The following is a 25,070-nucleotide window of genomic DNA, read 5'->3' as shown; positions in this document are numbered from 1 at the left end:
AGTTATTAAACACATTTGTGCCATCTTTTAATGACTGTATTATTTTCTTTCAGTCTTGGCATGTCTTACCCATATCTAATGATCGCCTTGACAGAGCAGATGTCTTTTAATTTTAATAAGGATAGACTTATAATTTCCCCCACGTTTTCCATATTAAAGAAATCTGTTTCGCTGGCAAGTTTTATAGTGTCAGGATTTTCTCTCTCTCTCTGTCTCTCTGTCTCTCTCTCTCTCTCTCTCTCTCTCTCTCTCTCTCTCTCTCTCTCTCCCTCCCTCCTCCCTCCCTCTCTCTCTCTTTAGATTATGATCTAAAAGTCTAGATTAAAATTCTTTGTCAGATTTAAGCTGCTTTATATACCGTGCAAACTTGGGCAAGAAAAATCACTCTTCCCAACTGAAGGGGGAAATGATTTATATACCATGTGCTCCTATAAGAAGTCTATGAGCTAGCACATGCCAAAGCACTAGAAGACATTGTCTTCAGCACTGGTCACTGTGCTATTATAACTAGCTCTTCCCACTCAGAAGCTAGAATGCTGGCCGTGGGTATTTGACATACTGTGGACTATCAAGGTTTTCCACATGTCTTTATTTGCTATGACAGCAGATCATCTCATTGCAGATGAGGGAGGGGGTGGTTATTTTATGTTCTGCTTGTTTCAGACACGGTGTCACATAGCCCAACGCCTCGTCCTCCTTCCTCTAACTCCCAAGCGCTAGAATTACAGGAATGTCCTACTGTGGCCCAGGTTACAGTCACGTTTTCTTTCTTTCTTTCTTTCTTTCTTTTTTTTTTTTTTTTCATTTTTTATTATTAGTTTTAGGCATGGGCTTATCCACACTAAAAGAACTTCTTTTTTATTTGTTCATTATTATTGTGTGTATATGGTCTATTGGAGGGAAGGGCTACCAGAGGATAAATTTTTGGAATCAGTTTTCTTCTACTATTATATGAATCTTGAGGCTCAAAGTCGGGCTCAAATTTGTTCAGTAAGTACATAATCCAGTGAGGGACTAAGCCAGCCAGCCTCATAGTAAAAGAAATTCTAAGTGAGCCTCTTAAAGATACTGAAATACACATAAGCTCAAGTGTCTGCCTTCAACCCAAGCAGATCATTTTTGTCAAAATAGTTCTGACAACGGTTAGTGTAATAATCACATCAACTATCAGGAGGTATTAACTACCAGAGTCTGAGGTATGTTTTTATGGATACGATCTTTTATTTTAAGACTTAGGGAAAAAAAAAACCCTCAGAAAACATGATGTGCTAAAACACCATTATCTTGGTAGTTTTAAGATCTGGTTTTTAATTATGGGGGTGATGGGATGATTCTATTAAAAATTAAAACATAATAAATACCTAAGAATGCTTAATGTATCCATAATAAAAGTTTTACATTAAAAAACCAAGATGATAATGAAGATCTCTCTATTTTAGAAAAAAAAATTCATTAATGTTTTTTAAAAAAAGAAAGCAAAAAATAGAAAGTCAACATTGTTAACTGGCTCAGCTGATATCCACTGTAGTCGCTGCTTTTACGTCAAGTTGATATAAGCTGGAGTCATTAGAAAGGAGGGGGCCTGAATTGAGAAAATGCCGCCATAAGATCTGGCTGTAAGGTATTTTCTCAATTAGTGATCAGTGGGGAAGGGCTCACCCCATTGTGGGTGGTGCCACCTCTGGGCTGGTGGCTCTGGGTTCTATAGTTCTGGTTAGCTGGAGCTGAAGGATCAGCTGCAATCAATAAGCACAAGAACTGCTGGAATGCTGGTCCCTGAGGCTGACAAGTTAGTGGTGATTCAGAAGAGGTCAGCGTCACTGAGGGGCCATCTAACGGAAGGGTTTCCTGAGAGCCCGCACACAGAAGCTGTGTTCCAGACATGGCCAAGGGTGTACCTTGCACTGGGGGCTGAACTTGGTAGAGTCAGTTAAAGAGGAAAAGTTGCAACTTCTCAATAAAAAGGAAGACTAGTGCCACTCGAATCTGTAACTCAACCTCATGTCCCCACTAGTAGGACAACTAGAAATTGACTGAATTCTCATGTGTGATAGAACATGTTGTAAAACACCTCCCCTATAAAACACTATTGATCAAAAACGATCAAAATTAATATAATCAAATCCTCATGTTCTCCCATGACATAACAGAAGGCAAAGGAACAAACGAAATAATAGGTGAAGGAATCAAAGTGCCAAAACTATTTAGGCCACTGGGCCACTTTACTGACAAGTCAAAGGCACATGTGACAAACACAAACAAACAAGGACTGCAGGTATGATAGCATTAACAACAATTAGGTTTAATTTCAGCAATCCTATGAAACAAAGTCTTGGGGCTGAGACGCTGCTTGGTGGTAGAGGTCTAGTCCAGCATGCTGAAGGTTCTGGGTTCATTCCTCACACCACATAAACTGGGCATGGTGGTACCCACATGTAACCTTGGCACTCATGAGGTAAAAGCAGAAGGATCCTGAGGGGCTGCACAAGACTGGCCTCAAAAGGTAATAATTCATGAAGCTAAGCATTAAAGCCCGACACAGCTCGAGTACTAATGGAGGCAGAGGCCTAGATGTAATGAACTAGTAAGCCTTATCCAGACTATATACTATGTATAGTCATAACTAATAATGTTTAGTTTATACTGCAAAAGATTAACAGTAACTAAAACAATAATTACAACAGTATAATACAACAGCGGCGCGATGTGCTCCCTCCCATATCACGGGGTGGGTGTTGCATCCAGCAAAATACCCTGAACAAAGAGATGCTTCACATTCCTGGATGGACAGAGCGGGATCTTGACAAGATTATATCACAGTACGCAGGACTAAGTGCAACTTAGAACTGAGGAGCTGCTCATCTCTGGCCTTGCCCATTTCACAATTTCAAACCATAATTCAGAACGAACAACTGAAACCACCCAAAATAAAAAACACAACAAATTCAAGATCAAGTCTTAAAAGCAAAAGCTCTTACGCTGCAGCTATGGAGTGCCACAAGGAACTGAGAATGTGCAGTAAACCTTTAGCTAAGTACCAGAATACTCCGTAAGTTAGAAGGCACAATGCACAGGCTTGTGGGACTCTTTAATACCCTTTTATGGGGTCTGCAATGTCAGTTCCATAATACTACAGGTATTAGTCACCAAATTCTTTGCTGCCATGTACTTATAGAAAAAGAATGTGTTTCACTTACAAACATCAAAGAAGGAGTAAAAAGCAAAAAAACTATTAATCTTGAACTTTTTATACACACATTTAAATATTCTGTGAAATAAAATGAGAAATGTATAAACCACTATGTGTAGTACATTTTTAAAATATAAAACTCAAGGCAGACCAATGAGTTTTAAAGCAGAAAGCACACAAATGCATTCTCCAAGTGAGTTTTGCAGATGTTTAAGAGTACCACCCATCAAGTTTTGCTGGTCTACACAGAATGCCTAACTTAGTGTGTGTGTGTATATTTGTGTGTCCAGATTTTATTCATATACTTCAAATCAGCCAAGCACAGCACAGCACACTGACTATATAGGAGCAGAAATAAAGTCTTTTTATTAAGCTAGACATTAAAGCCTTGCAAAAATACCAAACCATTAGCAAGTGAGGGAGCATCAATTGTAATAAACACGTTACTCATATTCCAGCAATTCCAAATATTCAAATAAGGAAATCAATATACAAGTAATATTTGCAATCCAATTTTTACTAAAGTCACCGTAGCCATGATTTCAACCTTTATGTTCACGAGTGGATAATTAAAATGTGATGTGAGTGTTGAGCTACAGGAAACTAAATCCTATCACTTGTAGCAACACGAAGAGAGCTGTACGATTAAGTAAGCAGGGACAGAAAAAAAAACCACCCAGAGGTATGGGAGCTAAAGAATCAGTAACATAGGGGCTAAAAGAACTGGTCTTTCAGAGGCAGGTGTAAAATAGTGCCTGCGCATTACTGGAACTGAAGAGGATTGGGGGCGGGGTGGGAGAATAGAGAAAGAACGGCTAGCACTCATCAGGTCCAAGTGTATAAAATGACTCCCCACTTCCCCCTATTTTTGACGACTGGTTATCGCCATGTAGCCCAGCCTGGCCTTGAACTCCCAAGCCTCTTGTCTCTGCACCTGGTTGCTGGGACTCCAAGCGCGCACTGGAGGGACTTTAAATGTTCTATGACACCCCAGAGTAACTATGGATGAGCACAATCAACCATGTATCTCAAGACACCTAGCAGTGGGGACTGTGAAAGTTTCAAATACAAGTCTTTATTATTTTAATTCAATTAATAACAAAAACTTCCTAATTCCCTAAGGTTACTTTATATTACAATAAATATCAGCAAGTGCAATTCACATCAACAGAACCTCTTTGAAATGTTCAATATTTTTTATGAATGCATGGAGGCCATAAGACCAAAAGTAAAAGAATCCCTGGTTTAGAAGAATCTGACAACTAACAAAATACATTGTCAAAAAACTAGAAAGGAAAGTGTGTTCCATCTAAGCCCACTGAAAATGATGCAAGCAAAATAAACAATAATGGAAATTGTATAAAGCCATGTGGACAGTGGCACGGCAATGGCGGTCCTCCTTACTTACCCTGGCTGTGAGGACTGGAGGGCGTGAGAGAAGGCTGGTGCAGGTCTTTAGTTGGGGTTGGGTAGGCTTCTTTGCCTTGGCGCTGACTCATCTTTCCTGGGGTCAAAAGCTGAGGTTCGTCACTGTTTCCTACAACAGCTCAAAGAAAGAAAACAAAAGTAACTACCATAAAGTAATAGGCTTTATGGCATAATTAATAACTTAAAACTGAAATGCCCTTTTGATCAATCTTACCACCTTAGTAAGCTTGCGTAATCATTTTGTTTTGTGTGTTCATTTACTCTACATCCAAGAGGAGTAGACAGATTAGGTTAAACACACACAATTCAGACACTGTAGATATCCAACTGATAAGGTCCTCTATGGTTTTATTGACTATTAACTCTTCATTATCTGTCAATACAACAGTCATCTCAGAGAAGAAATACAAATGGTCAAAAAGCATAAGGAAAGATGTACAGCTTCATTAATGATCAGAAAAGACAAACTATTAGCAGGAGGAAAAAATACATTAAATTCAGCTGAATTTCTCCTGTGGTTTCTAATTTTGTGGTGGCAAGTAGGTATGGTTTCAGAGACAGTGAAGCTGAGGTTCCGAGACTGTCTTCTCCCAAGACTAAACGGCAACAACAGAAGCAAGAGTCACAGGCACTGCAGAGATGGCCCAGAACTTAGGAGCACGAGTTGCTCTTGTTGGGGACACTGGTTTAGCTCCCAGTTCCCACATGGAGGTTCATAACCATCCACAGCTCCAGTTCTAGGGGATACACTGCTGAAGGCATCAAGGCATGCATGTGGTGCACAGGCATACCTGCAGACTAATCACTGGTACATAAAATAGCCATCTAAAAACCCTCACCAAGCCAACTTGCAGTTCGTAGAGAGCTTTGCCCCACCTCTCACCCACCTGGCCAAGCTACCAATACAAAGGAGTAACCCAAAAGGGTGAGAGAGAAATAGAAAACAAAAGCCATGAAGGGATGGACAGTCAGACCCATTAGCCCTCCAGCCTCCGCACCTGTCAGGTTCTGTGTTTGCAAGTAGGTAGTCTCACCTTGAAATGGATGACATGGCCTTTACTTGTTGGTTAACTACAACCCTTCACTGACATCACTGCGCTTTTTAAAAAATCAAACTGTCTCACACATTCCCTACTGTGCTAACATTTTCAAAAGTATGTTTTAGCTCCTTATATTTCAAAACCCAAATACAAAAGCACTCTCATTTATTATCTGAGAAAAAGCATGATAAAATATTTATCACAAAGTGAAAATCAAAACAAAAATCCATGGTCGGCAGCTCCTAAATTCACAGCTTCAGTTATAGTATCTCCCCAAACCAGCTCTCCCAGACCCAGCTGCCAGGCGCCAGGCACCTCGGCTCGCCCAGAGCAATGGCACGGCTCTTCTGTTCCCACTTTTTTCTCACCCTTTATATCCAGGGACCCATGGGATCTTTAGACCCACCTCCAAACTTCTATCTGGAATAGCGTTTTCTGTAGACTGCTATGCCCCTCCCCCACTTCCACGACTCCTACTCTGCCCCCATCAGCCCACAGAGCCAGAGGTTCTTCAGCTAAGCACATGGCCCTTTGCTGTGTGGAGTTCATTTTTCACCCAGGGGCCTGAAGAGTCATTATCATTTTAGTTGGAAAACCAGATGCACATCAAAGGGAAGTTTCTCAACAGTCTTCCATTTTATACAGTGCTTGCTGCCACAAACCTGTAATCCCAGCTATTGGGAAAGCTGAGGCAGGAAAAACTGCAAGTTCTATGCCAGCCCAGGCTACAAAGTGTTGAGGTTCAAGGTCTACCTCAGCAACTCAGTGAGGCTGCTTCTGCTGATAGTGTTTATCAACTCCCTTCTCATTAGTGCTATTACCACTACCACATTAAAATTACGACTTCAGTCATGAGATGATCTCACAATGAACCTGGAAAAACACTGAACAGGAGACTATATTCACAGCCATAGTTTAAAAGGGCTGTACAGGGGGGGGGGGGGCGGTGTAGAAAGATGGCTTAGAGATTAAGAGCACTGGTTGCTCTTCCAGAGGTCCTGAGTTCAATTCCCAGAAACCACATGGTGGCTCAAAACCATCTAAAATTGAGATCTGGTGCCCTCTTCTGGCATGCAGGTGTACATGCAAGCAGAATACTATAAATGATAAATAAATATTTTAAAAATAAATGGGCTCTATCTAAAGTGTTTTAAATATGTAGCTCCTATACATCAACTAGGAAAGACCAACAGCATCACAGAAGAAGAAATGAGCAGTGTTGCCACAGAAAACATAACTGTCCAATAAGTACCTGAAAAGGATTCTTTCTGCTTAATAATCAGAGATAGAAATCTGTTTCACAGGGGGTATTTATATAAGAAGTGAAAAAATAATAAGCTTGATAATATCAAATAAGGAAGATGGGATCATTAAGATCTCTTGGGCACTGTTGGGAGTATAAATGGACACTAGCACTTTGGGAAACAATTTGGGACTAGCACACACTTGATGAATTTAACACAATCCTGCTATTATCCCTGAGGGGGGGGCGAGGGTGGAAGACCCTCTTATATGTGGATACAAAGAGACAAGAATAAAAATCTTCATACAACACTGTTCAGAAAACAAACAAACAACTCAAACAGCTGAAATACGCACCAATTAACAATTAAAATGAAGCGGGATGAGGAGTGCTAGGCAGACAGCCCAGCAGCCAGGAGCACTAGCTGCTCTTCAGAGGCCTGAGGTAGATTCCTCATGTGCACATGAAAACTCACAACCACTGGGAGGTTCAGTACTAGGGGATCCAACACCCCCATCTGACCTCTGCTGGCACCATGTACACAGACATACATTCAGAAAAAGCACCCATGCTCATAAAAAAGCAACAATAAGAATTCTAAGATAAAAGGTTAAGTGAATTATCCAAGTGTGGTGTACATCATTAATCCTAGCACTTGGCGGCAAAGGCAGGAGGATCTCTGGGAGTTCAAGAGCCGCCTATTCCCTATAGTAGGTTCCAGCCAAGCCAGGGCTGCACAGTAAGACACTACCTCACAAAATAAATAAAGGGTTAATAAACTGTGGCACAAACATAAGCTAGAACAGTATATGCCATCTACTTCTGGATCAAAGAGCATGAAAGAGACACAGAAATATAACAATAACTACAAAAAGAAAGTTCTCAACATATTACATACACTGTAACACAGTTCTTTTAAAAACAGAGTTGGCAGGGCACTTGCCTTGTATGAGAGAGGTGCCCTGGATTTAATCTTTGGTATTATGTAAGAAATTAAAAACAAGAAAAACTTAGGGGTACCGGAACCAGAGAGAAGACTCCATAGTAAAGGCACTTGCTACTCAACGTGATGAACCAAGTTCAGGATCACATAGTAGAACGAGAGAAGTGACTCCCACAAATTGTCCTCTGACCTCCAAAAGCATGCTGTGATCACATGGGTGCGCGCATACACACACACACACACACACACACACACACACACACACACACACACACACTGAATGCTAGATTTAAAACCTTAGAGAGGCATATATAATTTTAAAAGTTTAAAATTTGAAAAAGCAGTCCTTTTTTAAGCAAAAATAAAAATACCACAGAGTCACCACATCTGAGGAGTGCCACAAGGTAGAGAAAAGGGAAAGATTACAGCATGCTTCAGCGTCTAATCAGTAACACACAGGTCTGTGTTCTCAGTAACTCCACTACATAACTAGGAAAACAGGTCAGTTCACCTCTTTCCAACCCAGTGTTTGTGACTGTTGGAGACATGGCCTCATTACAGAACCCAAACTGAACAGACCGCACATCCTCCTGCTGTTTCCCTCCCTGACTCTGGAATTACAGGCCTGTGTCTTCATGTCCAGTTTGCAAGTAACCACTTTTTTTGGAGGCAAGACAGAAAGCCCACCTCCCTGTTTGTTTTGTCTCAACTCATTCACAAACATTTACAGACTAAGGAAGTTTCTTCATAATACAAATCCCTACAGGAAGTACACAACATAGGATATCTGAACAGAGGCTTAAGAAGCACAATGGCTTTGTGTCTGTGCGTATCCACTGACACAGCTGGTAAATATTTGCTAAATAACTGAGAAGCTATTTGGCAAATGAATCCCTATCGAAGCGTAGTTTCTGACAAGTGATTTGTAACATTACAGTGCCCTCTGCTGGTTCCACTTATAGTGCGAGTAGCTCCTCTTTACAGAAATCACACTGGGAGAATTAGTACGGTTACTGTGCCAGGTACAAACCTATCCACCCTCCTTAGATCCTGAATTCAACTCAAACATTTGAAGAATTTTTCAAATTCTGTCATTTTTCCTCCTGCTATATAGAAGCCAAAATAAAATACTAAGTAGTCTGCATGTCAAGCTGACTACCCTGAAGACCTGTGAGTCTTTCTCTTATGAGATTAAGGCAGGGAGTGGTAGGACTCTCTGTAGAGGGTTTTAAGACTTTTAAAAATTCTTAAAATAAATTTTAAAAAATCTGGGTAAATCAAGATTTCTGTTCTTCTACTTTTAAGTTTACCACTATCTGATAATATTGCATGTGTTGTGTATAACTTTAAATTATCATTTTTAAAAAATAAGTACATGTTCTAACCAGTATTTGAGAGGAAAATTCTAACACAGAACAAAGATTGTATATTATATGTTCTGCTTTTCATTAAAATATATTATTTGTGGAAAACAACGGGTTTCCTAATGTAATCATATAATCATATTCACACCACCAATCACCCTCTCTTTAGAGCAATAAACACAAACCCCAACAAAAAGCTCATTACGAAGGACTTTTGCCAAATCTTGCTGAGTCCTTTTCTTTGAACCCCCACTCCCACCAAATGAGGCCCAGAGCACACAGATGGTTCGCAACAGTGAAGAGACTGCTAAACATAAATACAAGTTTCTAAGTCAGTTCCTATTTGTTGTTATTAAAAAAAAAAAATCAGAACCTCTGATCAAGTTATGATGGAACAGAACTTTAATTACTTTGTTAGACCTTACTTCAGTCAATGATGCTTCGCTGTCACTTTTTATTATCAGTAAGAGCAGTAGTCAGCGGACGATCAGTCAACTGTAGCTTTCTGGATAGTTAAGCTCCAGGCCTTTCATCTATAAAATCAATATTGTATTAACTGATCTCAACGCTCTTTTCAATTCAGTGTTGCTATCACTTTTTAATGTGACAACTGCTCCTGTCACTGTCTGGATGGATTAAACAATCCTGAGGCGATGTGTTTTATTTGTTGTGCTTATTCAAAAGCTACCACAACATACATCCCTACCCAGAAAACAAAAAACAAAACCAGCAGAATGTTACAGTAAATTAAGATATAATTTTAAAAGGTAATCTTCTAGATGTCTAAGATAAAACAGTTTCTTACAACTTCCAAAATACAAACCAAAAAACAAAACAAAACAAAAAAACCCCACACAATCAAATTATTGTATTAAAATTCTACAAAGAAAAATGGTTTCTCAGTTCCGTGAGACAGTGAATTCCTTATACAATCTCTTTAGGTGATGTCTGTACAAGGGTCTTGTGAGGAGGAGGTCCCAAATAACAAATCAGCGTATAACTTAGTGGTTAGGAAGCCTTCCTGACGCTTCTACTACTGTTCCTCATGTTGTAGTAACACTAACCATAAAATTATTTCGTTGTTACTTTGTACCTGTACTGTGGCTACTGTCAGGAACTGTAATGTAAATGTCTGTTTTCCAATGGGTAAAAGGGTCGCTCCATTCTGAAGGGGTCGAGACCACAGGTGGAGAACCACTGCTCTAGATAATTGTGACTTGAGTACAGACTCTGCCCATGGCCCTCATGTAAACTATCACAACAAATGAGCAGTGGTTATTGAGCACTGCTACAGTTAAAGCTGAAATACTACTTATCATTTGCAAGTAACACCAAAATCACGTCCCAAAAGATGACATCCCAACTTTAGTTACTTACTTGATGGCCCAAGGACATCTTTGCTATCACCAAGAAGCTTGTAATGCAGAGGAATTGAGCAGCAAACAAACACAATCCAAACCAGGGAGAAGCAGACACCGGACGGAAGCAGCAGCGAGACAAAAGGACAAGAGGAACAGTGTTAGTCTGTGAGTAGGAAGCGCATGCACATTAGCTTTAATCATCATGATTTGTTGTAAGACATTTCCTTCTGTATACCGAAAAATATTGGCTTATGCAATACCAAATATTTGTTTTAACTTGGGGAAGTGAAGGTAAGAAGGAAAAAACAGAATCACCAAAGTATATTGCTTTGCAATTACTCAAGCCATAAGTTCTTTTTGATTACAGTTGAAGATAGAGATTAGGAGCAGGAAAGACGCACTGGAAGTGATTTACCCTTTTAAATTTAAAGTTTTAAAACTATCCACCACTCACATGCTACTAAGCATTAGTTATGCACACCATGAGCGCACTCTACAGGGATTTAGCCTTAGAACAGTATATGACAAACATGATGCAGTTTCTACAAAAACATCAACAAAATAGGTTTTTCTTTTCAACCAAATGGCAAAGATAAAGAAACAGTTATTATCAGACAAATAACCCAAGGATAAGTTTTAAATCAGACATAATTTCCTTACTAAAGACAAGCATAATCTACAGCTACTAGTCCTTTGGAAGTCAAGTTCAAAGCCAGTCTGGTCTACAAAGAGAGTCTACAAAGGCTACACAGAGAAACCTTGTCTCGGGGGGAGGGGGAGGAAGGAAGGAAAGAAAGAGAAAAAGAAAGGAAGTCAAACGGCACAGTCATCACCCAGCCCCAACACAACCTCACTAAGTAATCTAGGCTGGCTTCAAACCCACAGTCCCATTTCCTCAACCTCCTGGAAAGGTTCTACCATACCAAGCTGAAGACTCGGTTCTTTAAATGAAGAACTTAAAGCTGACATCAACAGAAAAAAGGATGTAGACCTCTACAGAGACAGCATCTCCTCTACAGAGACAGCATCTCCCCTACAGAGACTCTTATCCTACAGCATCTCCTCTACAGAGACTCTTATCCTACGGCATCTCCTCTACAGAGACTCTCATCCTACGGCATCTCCTCTACAGAGACTCTCATCCTACGGCATCTCCTCTACAGAGACTCTCATCCTACGGCATCTCCTCTACAGAGACTCTCATCCTACGGCATCTCCTCTACAGAGACTCTCATCCTACGGCATCTCCTCTACAGAGACTCTCATCCTACGGCATCTCCTCTACAGAGACTCTTATCCTACAGCATCTCCTCTACAGAGACTCTTATCCTACGGCATCTCCTCTACAGAGACTCTTATCCTACAGCATCTCCTCTACAGAGACTCTTATCCTACGGCATCTCCTCTACAGAGACTCTATCTTACGGCATCTCCTCTACAGAGACTCTTATCCTACAGCATCTCCTCTACAGAGACTCTTATCCTATGGCATCTCCTCTACAGAGACTCTTTTAAACTACAGTAGCATCCAGGTGCCCTTTGTGAGTACAGAGCTCTCAAAAACTAAAAGCTTCCCACTAATTACATTGTCTCTGGGCACAATGCAGGACCCAGACCTGGCTCTGACAAAACAAGGTAAGCTGTTTGCTTGAGGCTTCTGAAATCTCCTTGGAGAAATTCTCACGCCTGTCACTTTCCTAAAGATATAGCTATTGAGCGAGTCTGGATATGGTGTTCTAACATCTGCTTTTCTTCAGATGCCCATCCATGCTCATCCGTCTGTGAGCAGACTTCAGTTTCACAGAGCACAGCCCTGCTGACAAGGACTCATTTTGCTCAGGTGCTTATTACCATCCTGAGGGAGGAGATGAAAAAGAGAAAAACAGTTAAAGTGTGTGTGAACTGGGGATGGAGATGGCCAGCTCTAGAACACACTCTCTGCTCTTCCAGAGAACCTGAGTTCAGTTACTAGCACCCACACACAGCTCCAACCACCTATAGCTCCAGAAAACCCACTATGGACTCTGCATTCACACATGCACATATACCCACAACACAGGCACATGCATGAATACATAACTTAAAATAAAAGAATCTTCAAACTGAAAAGGCAAGCCGGGCGTGGTGGCGCACGCCTTTCATCTCAGCACTCGGAAGGCAGAGGCAGGTTGAAGAGCATCTCTTCTCTCCAGCCAGTCAAGTTTTCAATGGAGATAACAGCAGAATTCCCTCCTTAATTTTAACTGCAACCTCATGACACACACACAAACATACAAGAGCAGCCGGCCGGTGGTGGCGCACACCTTTAATCCCAGCACTCAGGAGGTAGAGGCAGGTGGATCGCTGTGAGTTCGAGGCTACAAAGCAAGTCCAGGACAGTCAAGGATACACAGAGAAATGACAACAACAACAACAAAAACATACAAGAGCAAGCATATATGTGCACACATACATAGACACATGAATTCATTTTACTAACCTATATATTTAAAAGTTTGTCATTGTACAGATTGTTTTAAATTCTCCAATTCTACTGATTAATGACACTGTGCTGACTTCTGTGCAGTTTCTATTCATTAAAAGTTCACTCTCAAAACTAGTTCCTAACGGACAGCACTGTTCGAATAACTGCATTATATCAGCATTACACCTTTCAGCATGTTTGTGCCATTTGCAGCTTATCACACTGGATTAATTCCAACTCGTTCAGTTTGACACAGTGAGTAAGGGCCTGAAATATGGACTATCCATACATCCAATAAATATTTGCTGAGTAACAAGTATAGACACATACCATTTTAAGCAACAAAGGATAATAGCAGTAAATGAAATAGACAAAAATCCTGTCCTGGGTTGGGGTTTGCACAACAGTGGTACAGTGTGTGCCTAGCTCTGGCCCTGGGTTTGATTCACATAGAACTAGAATCCTGTCAGAGAGGTATTTGAATTTTAGTGGAGAACATGTAGAAGAACATAATGGACAGCTAATAACGCGTAGTATATTACATAGCTTAAAAATAAAAGATAAGCCGGGCGTGGTGGCGCACGCCTTTAATCCTAGCACTCAGGAGGCAGAGGCAGGTGGATCTCTGTGAGTTCAAGGCCAGCCTGGTCTACAAAGCTGAGTTCAGGACAGCCAAGATAACAGAGAGAAACCCTGTCTCAAAAAACAAAGATAGATAGATAGATAGATAGATAGATAGATAGATAGGAAGATAGATAAATAGCAGAGAATAGGAGTATACAGAGCATCCGGAGGAGCTTCAGAAAGGCAAGCCTAAGAGCACCCACTACAGTGCTCAACAAACAAGGCAAGTGTCAGATAAGAGTCTACAGGAGCAGGAGATAAACACAGAGGACTGGGGTGCCAGCCAGTGCCAAGGGTCTGAGAAACAGTGTGGATGCAGAAGCCAGACACATCAAGGGAGTGACGAGTAATAACACTGAAGTCTACTTAGTAAAAAGATGCTAAGTTATGAAGCCTTTCCATGGCCTTTGTTGAGGCTTTGGTTATATTTCAAAAGAGATTAGGGAAGCAATGAATAGTCTGAAGAAAAGGACTGACGTGGCCTGATAATATTTTAACAGGATTATTCCAACTTACTATTCTGAAAAGACCCTGAGAACAAGAAAGGAAGTGGAGTTTAGTGAGCCAACGTGGAGGTAACATGGTAGCAGCAGTGCAGATGATGAAGGGCTGGTCATTCAAAATATATTTTGAAAGTGCAACAGGAGGATTTCCAAGCAGACCAAGTGGGAGGCAAGAAAGGGGAAATCAAGAAGATTTCAAGTGAGGAACTGAGCACCTGCATAACGGAAATGCTGTCAGCTGAGCCGCTGTGTTACAAGAACTCCAAGGAGCTCGGCAAAGTTAAGTGTGAGGCATCTGTTAAGACAGCCAAGAGGACCCAAGGAGGCAGTTGAATATACAAAGTGTACAGAGTAAAGCTTAGTGCTGGCAGAAGCAGCACAAGTGATGGCATGTGAGTTAGGTTTATGACCCGAATGCCTTGGTCACTGACAATGACAAAGGAACAGGCACCAGAAAACCGAATTACAATGGACAACAAATCTAAGACTCAAGTGAAAGCACTCCAAAACCAAAGCTGAAATCCCATGAGAGCAAAGCATGGCTTCAGAGACATGTCCCAGGAAGATGTGGATAAGAGGCGTTCCACGGCATGCCAGTAAGCCATCCTTCCCACCTGTGAGGGCCCTAAGGAAGGAGGACACAAGTGCCTGAGTGTCTTCTTGCCAAGTAACTTAGATGACTAAGCAGAACACACACTAGCTTGTTATCCTTACACGAGTGGGATACAGTGCAATGTTGTGTAACACATGAAGACTGTGAGATAATTTCTAAGGAATAAATCTACAGATGTATCTCGTACATCATTCTTTTCATAAGCTAGGACTCTGTGGCTTTAGCTAAAGTACCAAAACATGCTCACATCTCAAACAATCCAGAAATGTCTCAGAGCACTTAGACAAAGACCATTAAGATAGGATGAAACATTTTCTTTTTAGTCATTAAAGATTCAAACTCACCTCAGTAATTTTTTATAGAAGTAAATCTTCTAATTTGACTGAAAGTAGTTTTTAAAAACTAATGTGGCTAGAAATTTTTATTTAGGAATTTGTGTGCTACAAAGCACTCTGATTAAAAGCATAAAATACAAAAATTATACATTAGTCTATGTCTCATTAAAAAGTGTTATATGAAAACTAATCTAATTTTATCATTTATCTAAATGTGTGCCACAGAAGTCTATGAGTAGTCCACCTTTAAGAAACAAAGGATGAAGTAGCTGCTTATCACCATGCCCTTCAACCTAGGAACTCCTCTGTCTCAGCCAAATCAAGACAACAGTCACCCTGTGGTATAGAAGAGACTCCATGAGACTGTGCTTTGCATCCAATAGCTTTATACAGTCTTCCCTGTATAGGCACTGGCTTGACATAGCCTTTTGGCGAGCCTAAGGGAGGCACAGACAGCTTTCCAGCAAGGACACGGCTGGTCGGCACCTCTTCCCCAGTACAGTTAGCTCATCAGTCATTCTCAGAAGTTACCCAGAGCAGAAAGCTCCCTGAACCCACACTTGGGAGGATTACACAAAGCATCTCAGGGTGTTCTGTTCAGCTTCCTTTGGCTTTGAGACTCAGAAACTTCAGTAAGGGATCCATGATGCAGCCGAGAGCTACTTGCTCTCAGAATGGGAATCATTACTCTATACTTAGCTTGGATTTCACATATTCCTGTAATCTGCAAAAATGTGCACATTTTATACTTGACTTTTGCATGGTAAGATTTTAAAGGAGCTTTTCTTCCCCACTGGGAACTACTTCTCCCTGTTGGTTAGAGAACATGCTTTGGACCACTACATACTTACTCCATTTTTACAACGTTTAATATTAAGACAAACAAATTTAGGAAAAGATGCACCAAAACACTGACAGTAGTTGTATTTAGGAGGCAGGGTTTTACTTATTGTATTGTATCCTGTTTAATTATACATTACTTTTATTAAAAAAATAAGAGATGGAAACAAAATTTTAAGTTGATCTTTCTATCTACACTTGATGTTTTATATAATGACAAAGTACAAAGTGTGGTGGAAAATATCCATTTCCAACTTGAAATCAGAAAAACACAGCAATGTTAGTATCTTAAAACACAAGACCATATATTACTCACTGTCTCTTGAACTTCAGCAACTTCTGAATATGGCATGATCTAAAAAGGAAATGCATTTTCTCAGGAGTGATTTAATCTCAAATACCTGAGGTCTGAAATTAAAGAGCCCCAGATTTCACCAAAGAGGTTAAGTGGTGAAACGATAGAGTAACGACTACAGGAAGGCAGGGTGCGCAGGAGCACCTTCACGCAAGAGGAGCACCTTCACGCAAGAGGAGCACCTTCACGCAAGGAACTAAAGCCTTCCTTCTCTCTTCTTCAAACCCTGAGACTTCAGGAAACTACAACTGTCAAGCTACAACGTTCCTTTTTCCGCTACCACGGGCTTCACTGGTGTTTCCACTCTTGTACTAGTGTGGTCCTCTCAGCGAGTGAGCCACCAGAGCCACCAGTCCTGTTACTCAGATAACTTCTAACTTTCTTCTGCAGATGTGGCTTATCTCTCAAACTGCATTTGGACATTAACATCTAGTTCTAAAATTCTGTTTAAAAAGGAAGGCTTTTAGGAAAGACGTTTTTCCCCCTGTCAAAAAACATTTATTAGCGCGCGCTTGTGCCCGCTCTCTCCCTCTCTTCCCCCCCCCCTCTCTCTCTCTCTCTCTCTCTCTCTCTCTCTCTGAAACCATTTTTTCCCATTGATCCATTTTTTCTTCCCACCTACTCAGGCAGACCAGCCCACCCCCATTTTCAATCAAGTCATTAAATTCTGATTCTTCTTCTCCTCTACAATGTTCTATCGCTGTTTGGTCTTTTCTTTATTTTCCCATAAGACATCATGCTATTTCTCAATGTTTGCTTCCCCCTTTTAAAAGCTATACCCACAATGACCTTCATACAACTCACTGATTTACCATGCTAGATACTGAAATTCAGAAAGTGATAAACTATGCTTCTGACTGCCAAGACCACCAGTATGCACTGTATTCCCTTGACACTAAATGAGTTAGATGAGGACCTCTCAATTTTAATCACCCTTCAACCTAGCCCATCAACTTCTGTGGTTTTTTTTCTGCTTTGTGAATGGTTTAGTTATTAAGCTTTATAATTTTCTGGAGCTACTGTGAACTTTAATAATATGTTAGGTATACTGTGTAATGCTCTTTCAAAGCATGACAAAACAAAGAGCCAATCTGAACAGTATTCAGCCTAAGATAACATACTAAGTAATCATGCTGTGTTATTCCTCACTCAAAGGCATTTGATATACCGTTCTTTATAAAACTAACCTCAAACTCTCACATTTAAAATCTACAATTCAGGCAAACTATTCACCCCACAGAAATGTTTTGATCTCCTGTAAGAAAGCCTTGACACTCCACTTAACTAGGTCTTCACTGCCGGAACTGCTTGTGCACTTGTCATCTGTGTGCCCCACCCCCACCACCCCCACCCCCACCCCCACCACAAGTTTTCTTTTTGTCTAGCTGCCCAACAATTTGAAAATCCTCTGATCCTAGTGGCTCAACTTATATAACCAATTCTGTTGCCAAAATGCAATCTGGAGTTTTCCTTCCCAATATCTGACTTCCTTCCTGCTTAGTGTGTGAGCACACTACCCCATCTGCATTACCACTGTGTAACAGGCATCCTTCTCTTACTATCCGACAGGACTGTGGCAGAGCCCAGGGTCCCACCTCTTCCTTGAAACACTGGCCCTGCATCTAGCAATTAAAGGCCAACTGCTAGTCTACTCAACAGACCCAAAAGCTCTATGCTGTCACTCTTTGCTCAGAGAACACCCCTTATAGGCAGGCTTGCTTGTGCAGGCCTGTAATCCCAGCTATGCAGGAAGCTGATGCAGGAGTACAATCCCAAGGCCTGCCTAGGCTAGAGAAAAGAGCACAAGGCCAGCCTGGAAACTTAAGCAGACCCAGAGCTTATCTTAAAATAAAATGTACAAAATGGGCAGCGCCATTTTCCTAACATGTGTAAGAGCTATGCTCAATCCCTACCAGAGAAAGGAGAGAGAGGAAAGATGGGTAAAGCCTCAGATTCTGCTCAAAAGCTGCTCCATCAGAAGACTCTTATGTGCCACTCCTATCTACAGTCTGCTATCCTCTCCCCTTCCTATCATGCTTTATTTTTTTATTACATTAACCCAGGTCATATTTTGTTTTTCACCATTCAGACATTATTCCACTGCAGTGAAAACTGGTCTGTTTTGTTCACTGCTTTATTCCTTAAAGCAATAAGAAAATCTGATACATTACACACATTCAACAAATGATGAATGAATAAACACATGAGTGAAAGGGGGGCTTAATAATTATTATAAACTGAACCTACAGTGAGCTTCTTACTGTCATTACTGTTGGGGATCCGGGAGATGCTCGCGCCGCCGAGCGCAGCTGAGGGCTGGAGGATGATCTAGGGAGCCGTTCTCTCCTCCCACCTTCACCTTCACACGCAGGCCATCAGGCTCAGGCAGTTAAGCCTTCCTCCAGCGAGCCAGCCACCTCACCAGGCTCACGGGAGAAAGCGCTTATGCGTAGGTTTGTGCATTCCAATCTACTAAATGGCTCCCTCAATTTCTCTAAGACAAAAGTAGTCTTGCCCATCTTTTTTTTTTTAATCTCAAAATGTTAATATGCTTCATACCTATGCTTTAGGGTTACAACTGCTGTGATGAAACATCAAGACCAAAGCAACTTGGAGAGGAGAGGAAATATAAGCCAAATAAACCTTTATCACTGTACACTGAAGGAGTCAGGACAAGAATTCAAACAAGACAGGAACCTGGTGGCAGGAGATGATGCAGAGACCAGAAGCCATGGAGAGGTGCTGCTTACTGGCTTGCATTCCATGATTTGCTCAGCCTGCTTCCTTATAGAACCCAGGATCACCAGCCCAGGGATGGTACCACCCAAAATGGGCTGGGCCCTCCCCCATCAATCACTGATCAAAAATTGCCCTACAGGCTTGCCTGCAGCCAGATGATAGGGAAGTATTTTCTCAATTGAGGGTTCCCTTCTCTCAGAAGACTATAGCTATGTCAAGCTGACTGATATAAAACAAACCAGTACATCTAACATAACACACAAAGAATTAGCATAGAGTTTAAGTATCAACTCTGGGCTTCTCTTTTTAGCATCTTAAGAATGTATATCAGCTTAGCGAGGTGGTGCACGCCTGTAATCCCAGCACTTTGGGAGGTAGAGTTTGAGGCCAGCCTGGTCTACAAAGTGAGTCCAGGACAGCCAAGGCTACACAGAGAAACCCTGTCTCAAAAGAGAAAACAAAAAAAGACTGTATATCAGGCTAGCCATAACTTGATAGGTAGCGAGGATGACCTTGAACTCCTGATCCTACTGCATCTACTTCCAGACTATACTCTGAATTATAAACCAAACTTTATGACAATGTGAAAGATGTAACAACCTTGAATAGTTATCCTGAATTTAGTTTTCTTATTTGATCAAAAGATCAAGAAGGTTCCTAAAATTCGGTTACCACTAATATTTCAACACAGATTCTGCCTCAGTCCTAAGAACATCTTTTAAGTGTCATCCATGACATAGGCAAATTTTCTTCCTTATTAGGCTTTTGCTACCATACAGATTTGTCAATCTATACCCATTTTTAGTGATGGAGTGTAAGTGTTAATTCTTCTGGTATTGGTAGTTTCTTGCCATAACTAAATCCACTTCCTTCATTGAAGTACCTATACAGAGAGAAGCTCAAAACCTGATCAATGGCATTTTTCACTTTTAACTACCATCTTTCAGATGGTGGGGTGAAAGGAAGAAAAATGCGGTCATAAAGCAAGAAAAAGGTCATTAACTTCCCATGAAAGAATTAAACCTATTAACCTAGCCTTTGAATTCATGAAATGTTTCCCTCTAAATCTGACTCAATCAGTTACCTGGAGAGGTTATGGAAACAATACAACCAAACCCATTTTTATCATGCCACAACCATACCAGGTGAGACATGAGAACCGGTTATATTAGAAACGCAGGTGAGTAAATATTTCAGTTGATCTCACAATGTAAGCTTAATCTCATGATGGGCTTAAATCATTTTAATTTTCAGTCTGAAAGAACCTAGCTTATTTGGAATTTCATCTGGCAAATTATATGCATTGCTTACCCATGAACATGAAATCTATGTTTGAGGACAAAAAGAAGGAGGGAAGAGGATAGGGAGGGAGGGAGGGAAGGAAGGAGGGAGGGAGGGAGTCAGGACCAAGAGGTGAATGAAGACACTGTAACAAATATCTTCTTAGCCTCTAGAAGTCTATTCTGTTTCTAAAACTCACTGCATAAACTAGTGTGTCTTGCTAGGTATTATTAAGCCACAGACACAAGTGCTAATGCTATGGAACTGTCAGTCTCTGTGACTCATAAATCTATGAGAGACAAGAAAGTGGTTACTTGTTCTTCAGGTCTCAGAAACCATGCAGTGCCCAAGCATCAAAATGAACTTCACACATGAAGTCACAATTAGCTACCAGACAGCCAAACTCCTGAAAACGATTATGTACCACATAATTTTTAAAGTGTGCATTATATTAGATAATGGATACAAAATACCCTCGAAGTATGCTTGAAGGCATAGGTGTGACATAGGCGAGGCTATGACATAAGGACTTGTCTTTGCATACAATGACAAAAAGCCCTCTGCCTGGCTGAGACCTACATGGCCCTTTGGGAGCCTCAGTTTCCTCACTTCTATACAGAACACCCGCTGCGTGGTATTACAGAAAAGGCAGCCATCAAAGTGTGACGGTAAGCAGTTCAGGGCAGAGCACATAGCTAAGAATGCACGAAATAACTTTCTTTTCTTACCACACAAGTATAGTAATACAACAACACTCTAAAAAAAATATAGGCAGGAGCAAAATTCAGAAAAATAGGGTGCAGAAAACTATTAAAAGTTATAACGGCTACTAGAGAAGGCATGATGAGGCTCTCAGTTAATTCCTCACTTACTCTTTTGTAGACTGGCTTTGACCACAGAGACAGTCAAGCCACACAGAGAAGCCAACCAGTGAAGTGAGCAGTGTGAGGTTCAACTAGGTCCCATTCACAAACAGAAACAGTGGCCAAGTTATTTAACTACTCCACTGCAAAACCATAAACTGTAAGGGATCTTAATGATCTTTTCTAAAAAGCAGTGCTTAATAAGCACCAAATACACATCAGATACTAACTGATCCTTTTCTGTGTACTGCCACAACGCCACCATATTTTAATCTCTCTGGAAAGGCATTACTAACTAGAAGAATGCAACTGAAAGGTTCTGCTGTAAGAAGAATCAAGAATTAACAGTATCGCTCTTTCTTCTTGCGGCCAACGCTGGATCACAGCCGCCAAAATGAAGTTCAACCCCTTCGTGACTTCTGACGGGAGCAAGAAGCACAAAGGCCATTTCAATGCCCCTTCTCACATTCAGAGGAAGATAATGTCTTCCTCCCTTTCCAAAGAGCTGAGACAGAAGTGCAACGTCTGGTCCATACCCGTTCGGAACGACAATGAAGTGCAGGTTGTCCGAGGACACTATAAAGACGAGCAGATTGGCAGAGTGGTCCAGTGTATAGGAAAAAATACATCATCTACATTGAATGAGTGCAGCGAGAAAAGGCTAATGGCACAACTGTCCACGTGGGCATCCGCCCCTGCAAGGTGGTCATCACCAGGGTAAAGCTGGACAAAGACCAGAAGAAGATCCTGGAAAGGAAAGCCAAGTCCCGACAAGTAGGAAAGGAGAAGGGCAAACACAAGGAGGAAATCATCGAGAAAATGCAGGAATAGAGGCCTCTCATGCACAGCTCTCATTAAAGACTGTTTAAGTTAAAAAAAAAAAAAGGAATTAACAGTATCTTGAGCAACAGGGAAAGAAATGTTGGAAGACGAGACTGAGAGACCCACCATGAAATAAAGAGCCAGGTGTGACGATGCACCCCGCGAATGCTAGCACGTGGGGGGTAAGGCAGAAGGACCAGGAGTTCAAAACCAGCTTCTCATACATAGTGAGCTAAGGCCAGCCTGAGCTACAGGAGACCCCACGTTGACCTCAAAATAAGCACACAAATGAAAACCAAAGCAAAGAGAGAAACACCTGTGTCTAAGGCCAAGCATTTTCCCACACCCATTGGCCCTGCTATACCTTAAAAACATGGCTTTAGTTCCTTGACTCTTCCTTGTAGTGCTGTATTGCTTACACTCTCCTCTGCTAAGACGGCACTCTGACCTTCACTAAGGCAGGAAAGGACCTGTGTCCCTCTCAACACCCAAGACAACGTCATCTACAGAAACATTTTCTCTCCTCAACAGTAACTGACTCTTCTGGTCCCCTCTGCATCATACACTGTCATCTGCCCACAGATTATCTCACCTGCTGTGAACTGCTACATGTGCTAATGCACTAAAACTCACAGGCAGAAAATACTATCACATCTTCCTGCTTGGAGTCCACCTTTTACCTGCTATCAAACTACAGAAAAGCTATATACTTTCCTCTGATATTAGTCCCTGTATCTATTCTTTAAAAAAAAAAAAAAAAAAGATGCTGCTGCAGACTCTTCAGGTCCTCCCGGTCTGTATCTCTAGCCTCTTTCACATAGTTTCTATATGGCATTGCTACAGGTTTAGACTGTTGTTTATAGTACTTGTTCTCCAATATGACCAATAACCTCTATTTCTGTTCTCCAGCTTAGCTGCAGCTGCAATCACCTAGGGAAGCTGAAGGGACCTGATGCCTGCATCTCAGAGTCTGGGATTTTAATTCACATGAACAAAGATGTATCTACACACCAGAATTTCATAAAACACACTACACAACTCCAGTGTTCAGAGCTGAGCATGGTAACACACACCTGAAACCACGCGGAGGCAAAGAGCTAGAGACGAGCTCAAAACCTGAACTACACTGCTAGTTTCAGACTACGAAAGGGTATACAGTGAAACCCTAACTCAAAACAAGGCAGAGAAAACCCCAAAGTTCAGCTGATTTTCATTTTAATATTCCATAGTTCTCTCAGGATAATTCTCCTAAATCACATCTCTTAGATTAGTTTCTGGTTCATTTCAACAGGTCCTCTGTGTATTCCAGGCTGTCCTGGAACTCTCTACGTAGATCAGGCTGACCTTGAATGGGAGATCTGTCTGCCTCTGCCTCCCAAGTGCTGGGATAAAGGGTTCAAAGAAATGTAACAGTCTAATGCTATCTTAAAAGCAAGATCCCAAATAGTAAAAACTAGCATTTGAGACCCTGTGTAATCTGATTCTGGCATAGATGAGATGCAGGAAAAATTAATCCAGTTTGAATTAAAGCACCAAATATATGCCATCTCTGCTACTTAATCATTAGGTGCCTTGAGAAACTCACTTTTGTGTTTATGCATTAAATTGGAGTGACCGTTCTCTCATAAAGTTATGAAAAGAAATGAGCTTAGCTGCAAACCACTGAAAATCATTTCTGAGACATGGCAGCAGATATTTAATACATCCTAGTTGTTACTCATATCAGTAAGCATAATTTCTGAAAATTCCTTTACTGCAACAAGTGGCACAGCCTAGAAGCCTTAAAATCTACTCTTAGTGGTGCACACATGAATGCAGCATGACACAGTGGTCATGGGATGTATTCAATGAAGCAGGCGAAGTTATCCAACACCATAAGTCAATGTTTAACCAAAATTAGCTTTTATACCACTACCTCCCTCCTCTCTCTCTCTCTCTCTCTCTCTCTCACACACACACACACACACACACACACAACTCTTAAGGTTGTTTTCGCTCCATGGTACTCTTTTCACCATATTAAATTTTATCTAATTTTGAAGCAATTATAAGCAAATGAAAACCCACTGAATCCAGATGAAAACACTTTGACCACTCCATTCTTGCTAGATGAAAATGGTAGAGATTCCATTTTTATCTTCATGTATGTTTAACATCCAAGATTTCTTTTCTTTTTTTTAATTAGCTAGCATACAAAATGATGGTGTTGGAAATTTTCACATGGATCACTGCAGCACCCTGCTGCCTTCTCCTCCTCTCTCTCTCTCTCTCTCTCTGCTGTGGGTCCCCCTCCCCCCACAGCTTTCACTGCGACCACAGAGAGGGAAGTGCTGTTTGTCTGCCTTCTCTCCCTCACTACCCTCTTTTGTTTTTGACATCTTCTTCTCACTTCCTTCCCCCACATAATCCCCTTCAACTTTCACATTATAAATTTTCCAATCCTGCATATTTCTCTCAAAAGTTGTATGGGACTCCTTCATTTTACTAACAAAATTATTTTTAAATTAAAGTGCACAATTGTAACTGACTTAGCAAGTTTAGACTAAGCGTCCGTTACATTTGGCTTACAGGAAGCCTTAGAGCTCATGGAGAATAGGACTTAATGGTGAGTATGAAAAATCTCCAGCCCATCTAGTTAAAACCTGGATAACCATAGTATTCATTTATACTGAAAGAAATAAGCTGTCAAATCCAGATCTTCTCAAGTCTAGTTCAGCAAAACAAACGGCTTTCTGTTTTCTGTTTAAACATTATAGTGTCAACGCCGTGTATGACACCTAAGTACGTATCATTTCTAACTTAGATTTCTGAATTATGAGAATGACAAATGCGGAAAAGATGAGTGAACCCCCTCTCCCACTTTTAGAATGTTTTTTAAATGTTCCAAACCACTATTTAGAATCTTTAGACCACTTTAAATCATGCTACAGATAAAATAAAGTTAATATGGGAAAAAGCAATTGTTTTATATAGAGGAAGTATGCCCCCGTCATCACTACCAACAACACACATCCAAAGACGTGGATGCATGAAGCCACTGCAGAGCAGGAAGTACTTCAGGA

General features: G+C 41.0%; 1 protein-coding gene and 1 pseudogene across 9 annotated transcripts in view; one reads left to right on the top strand and one right to left on the bottom strand.

The window, feature by feature from the left end:
• OSBPL8 (oxysterol binding protein like 8) overlaps positions 1-25,070 on the bottom strand; it is a 122,485-nt gene that overhangs the window by 60,543 nt on the left and 36,872 nt on the right. The window contains exons 3-5 of one of the 8 annotated variants that reach the window (XM_084797055.1): positions 16,265-16,303; positions 10,586-10,622; positions 4,599-4,727 (exon numbers count right to left, since the gene is read on the bottom strand). In XM_084797055.1, the coding sequence (XP_084653181.1) occupies positions 4,599-4,727; positions 10,586-10,622; positions 16,265-16,303 (205 nt within the window). Of the gene's footprint in view, positions 1-4,598; positions 4,737-9,633; positions 9,742-10,585; positions 10,623-16,264; positions 16,304-25,070 lie in introns of all 8 variants that reach the window. The other 7 variants (XM_084797054.1, XM_084797059.1, XM_084797061.1 and 4 more) reach the window with 7 other exon arrangements.
• On the top strand, positions 17,681-23,978 carry LOC311606062 (large ribosomal subunit protein uL24-like; annotated as a pseudogene). Its single transcript has one exon. The product of its transcript is annotated as a large ribosomal subunit protein uL24-like (transcript).

This window comes from Acomys minous (genome assembly GCF_964271855.1).
Source record: "Acomys minous genome assembly, chromosome: 9".
In the NCBI taxonomy this organism is placed as follows: Eukaryota; Metazoa; Chordata; class Mammalia; order Rodentia; family Muridae; genus Acomys; species Acomys minous.
Note: the sequence above shows the minus strand (reverse complement) of the source record. Positions and strands in the feature narration are given on the sequence as shown.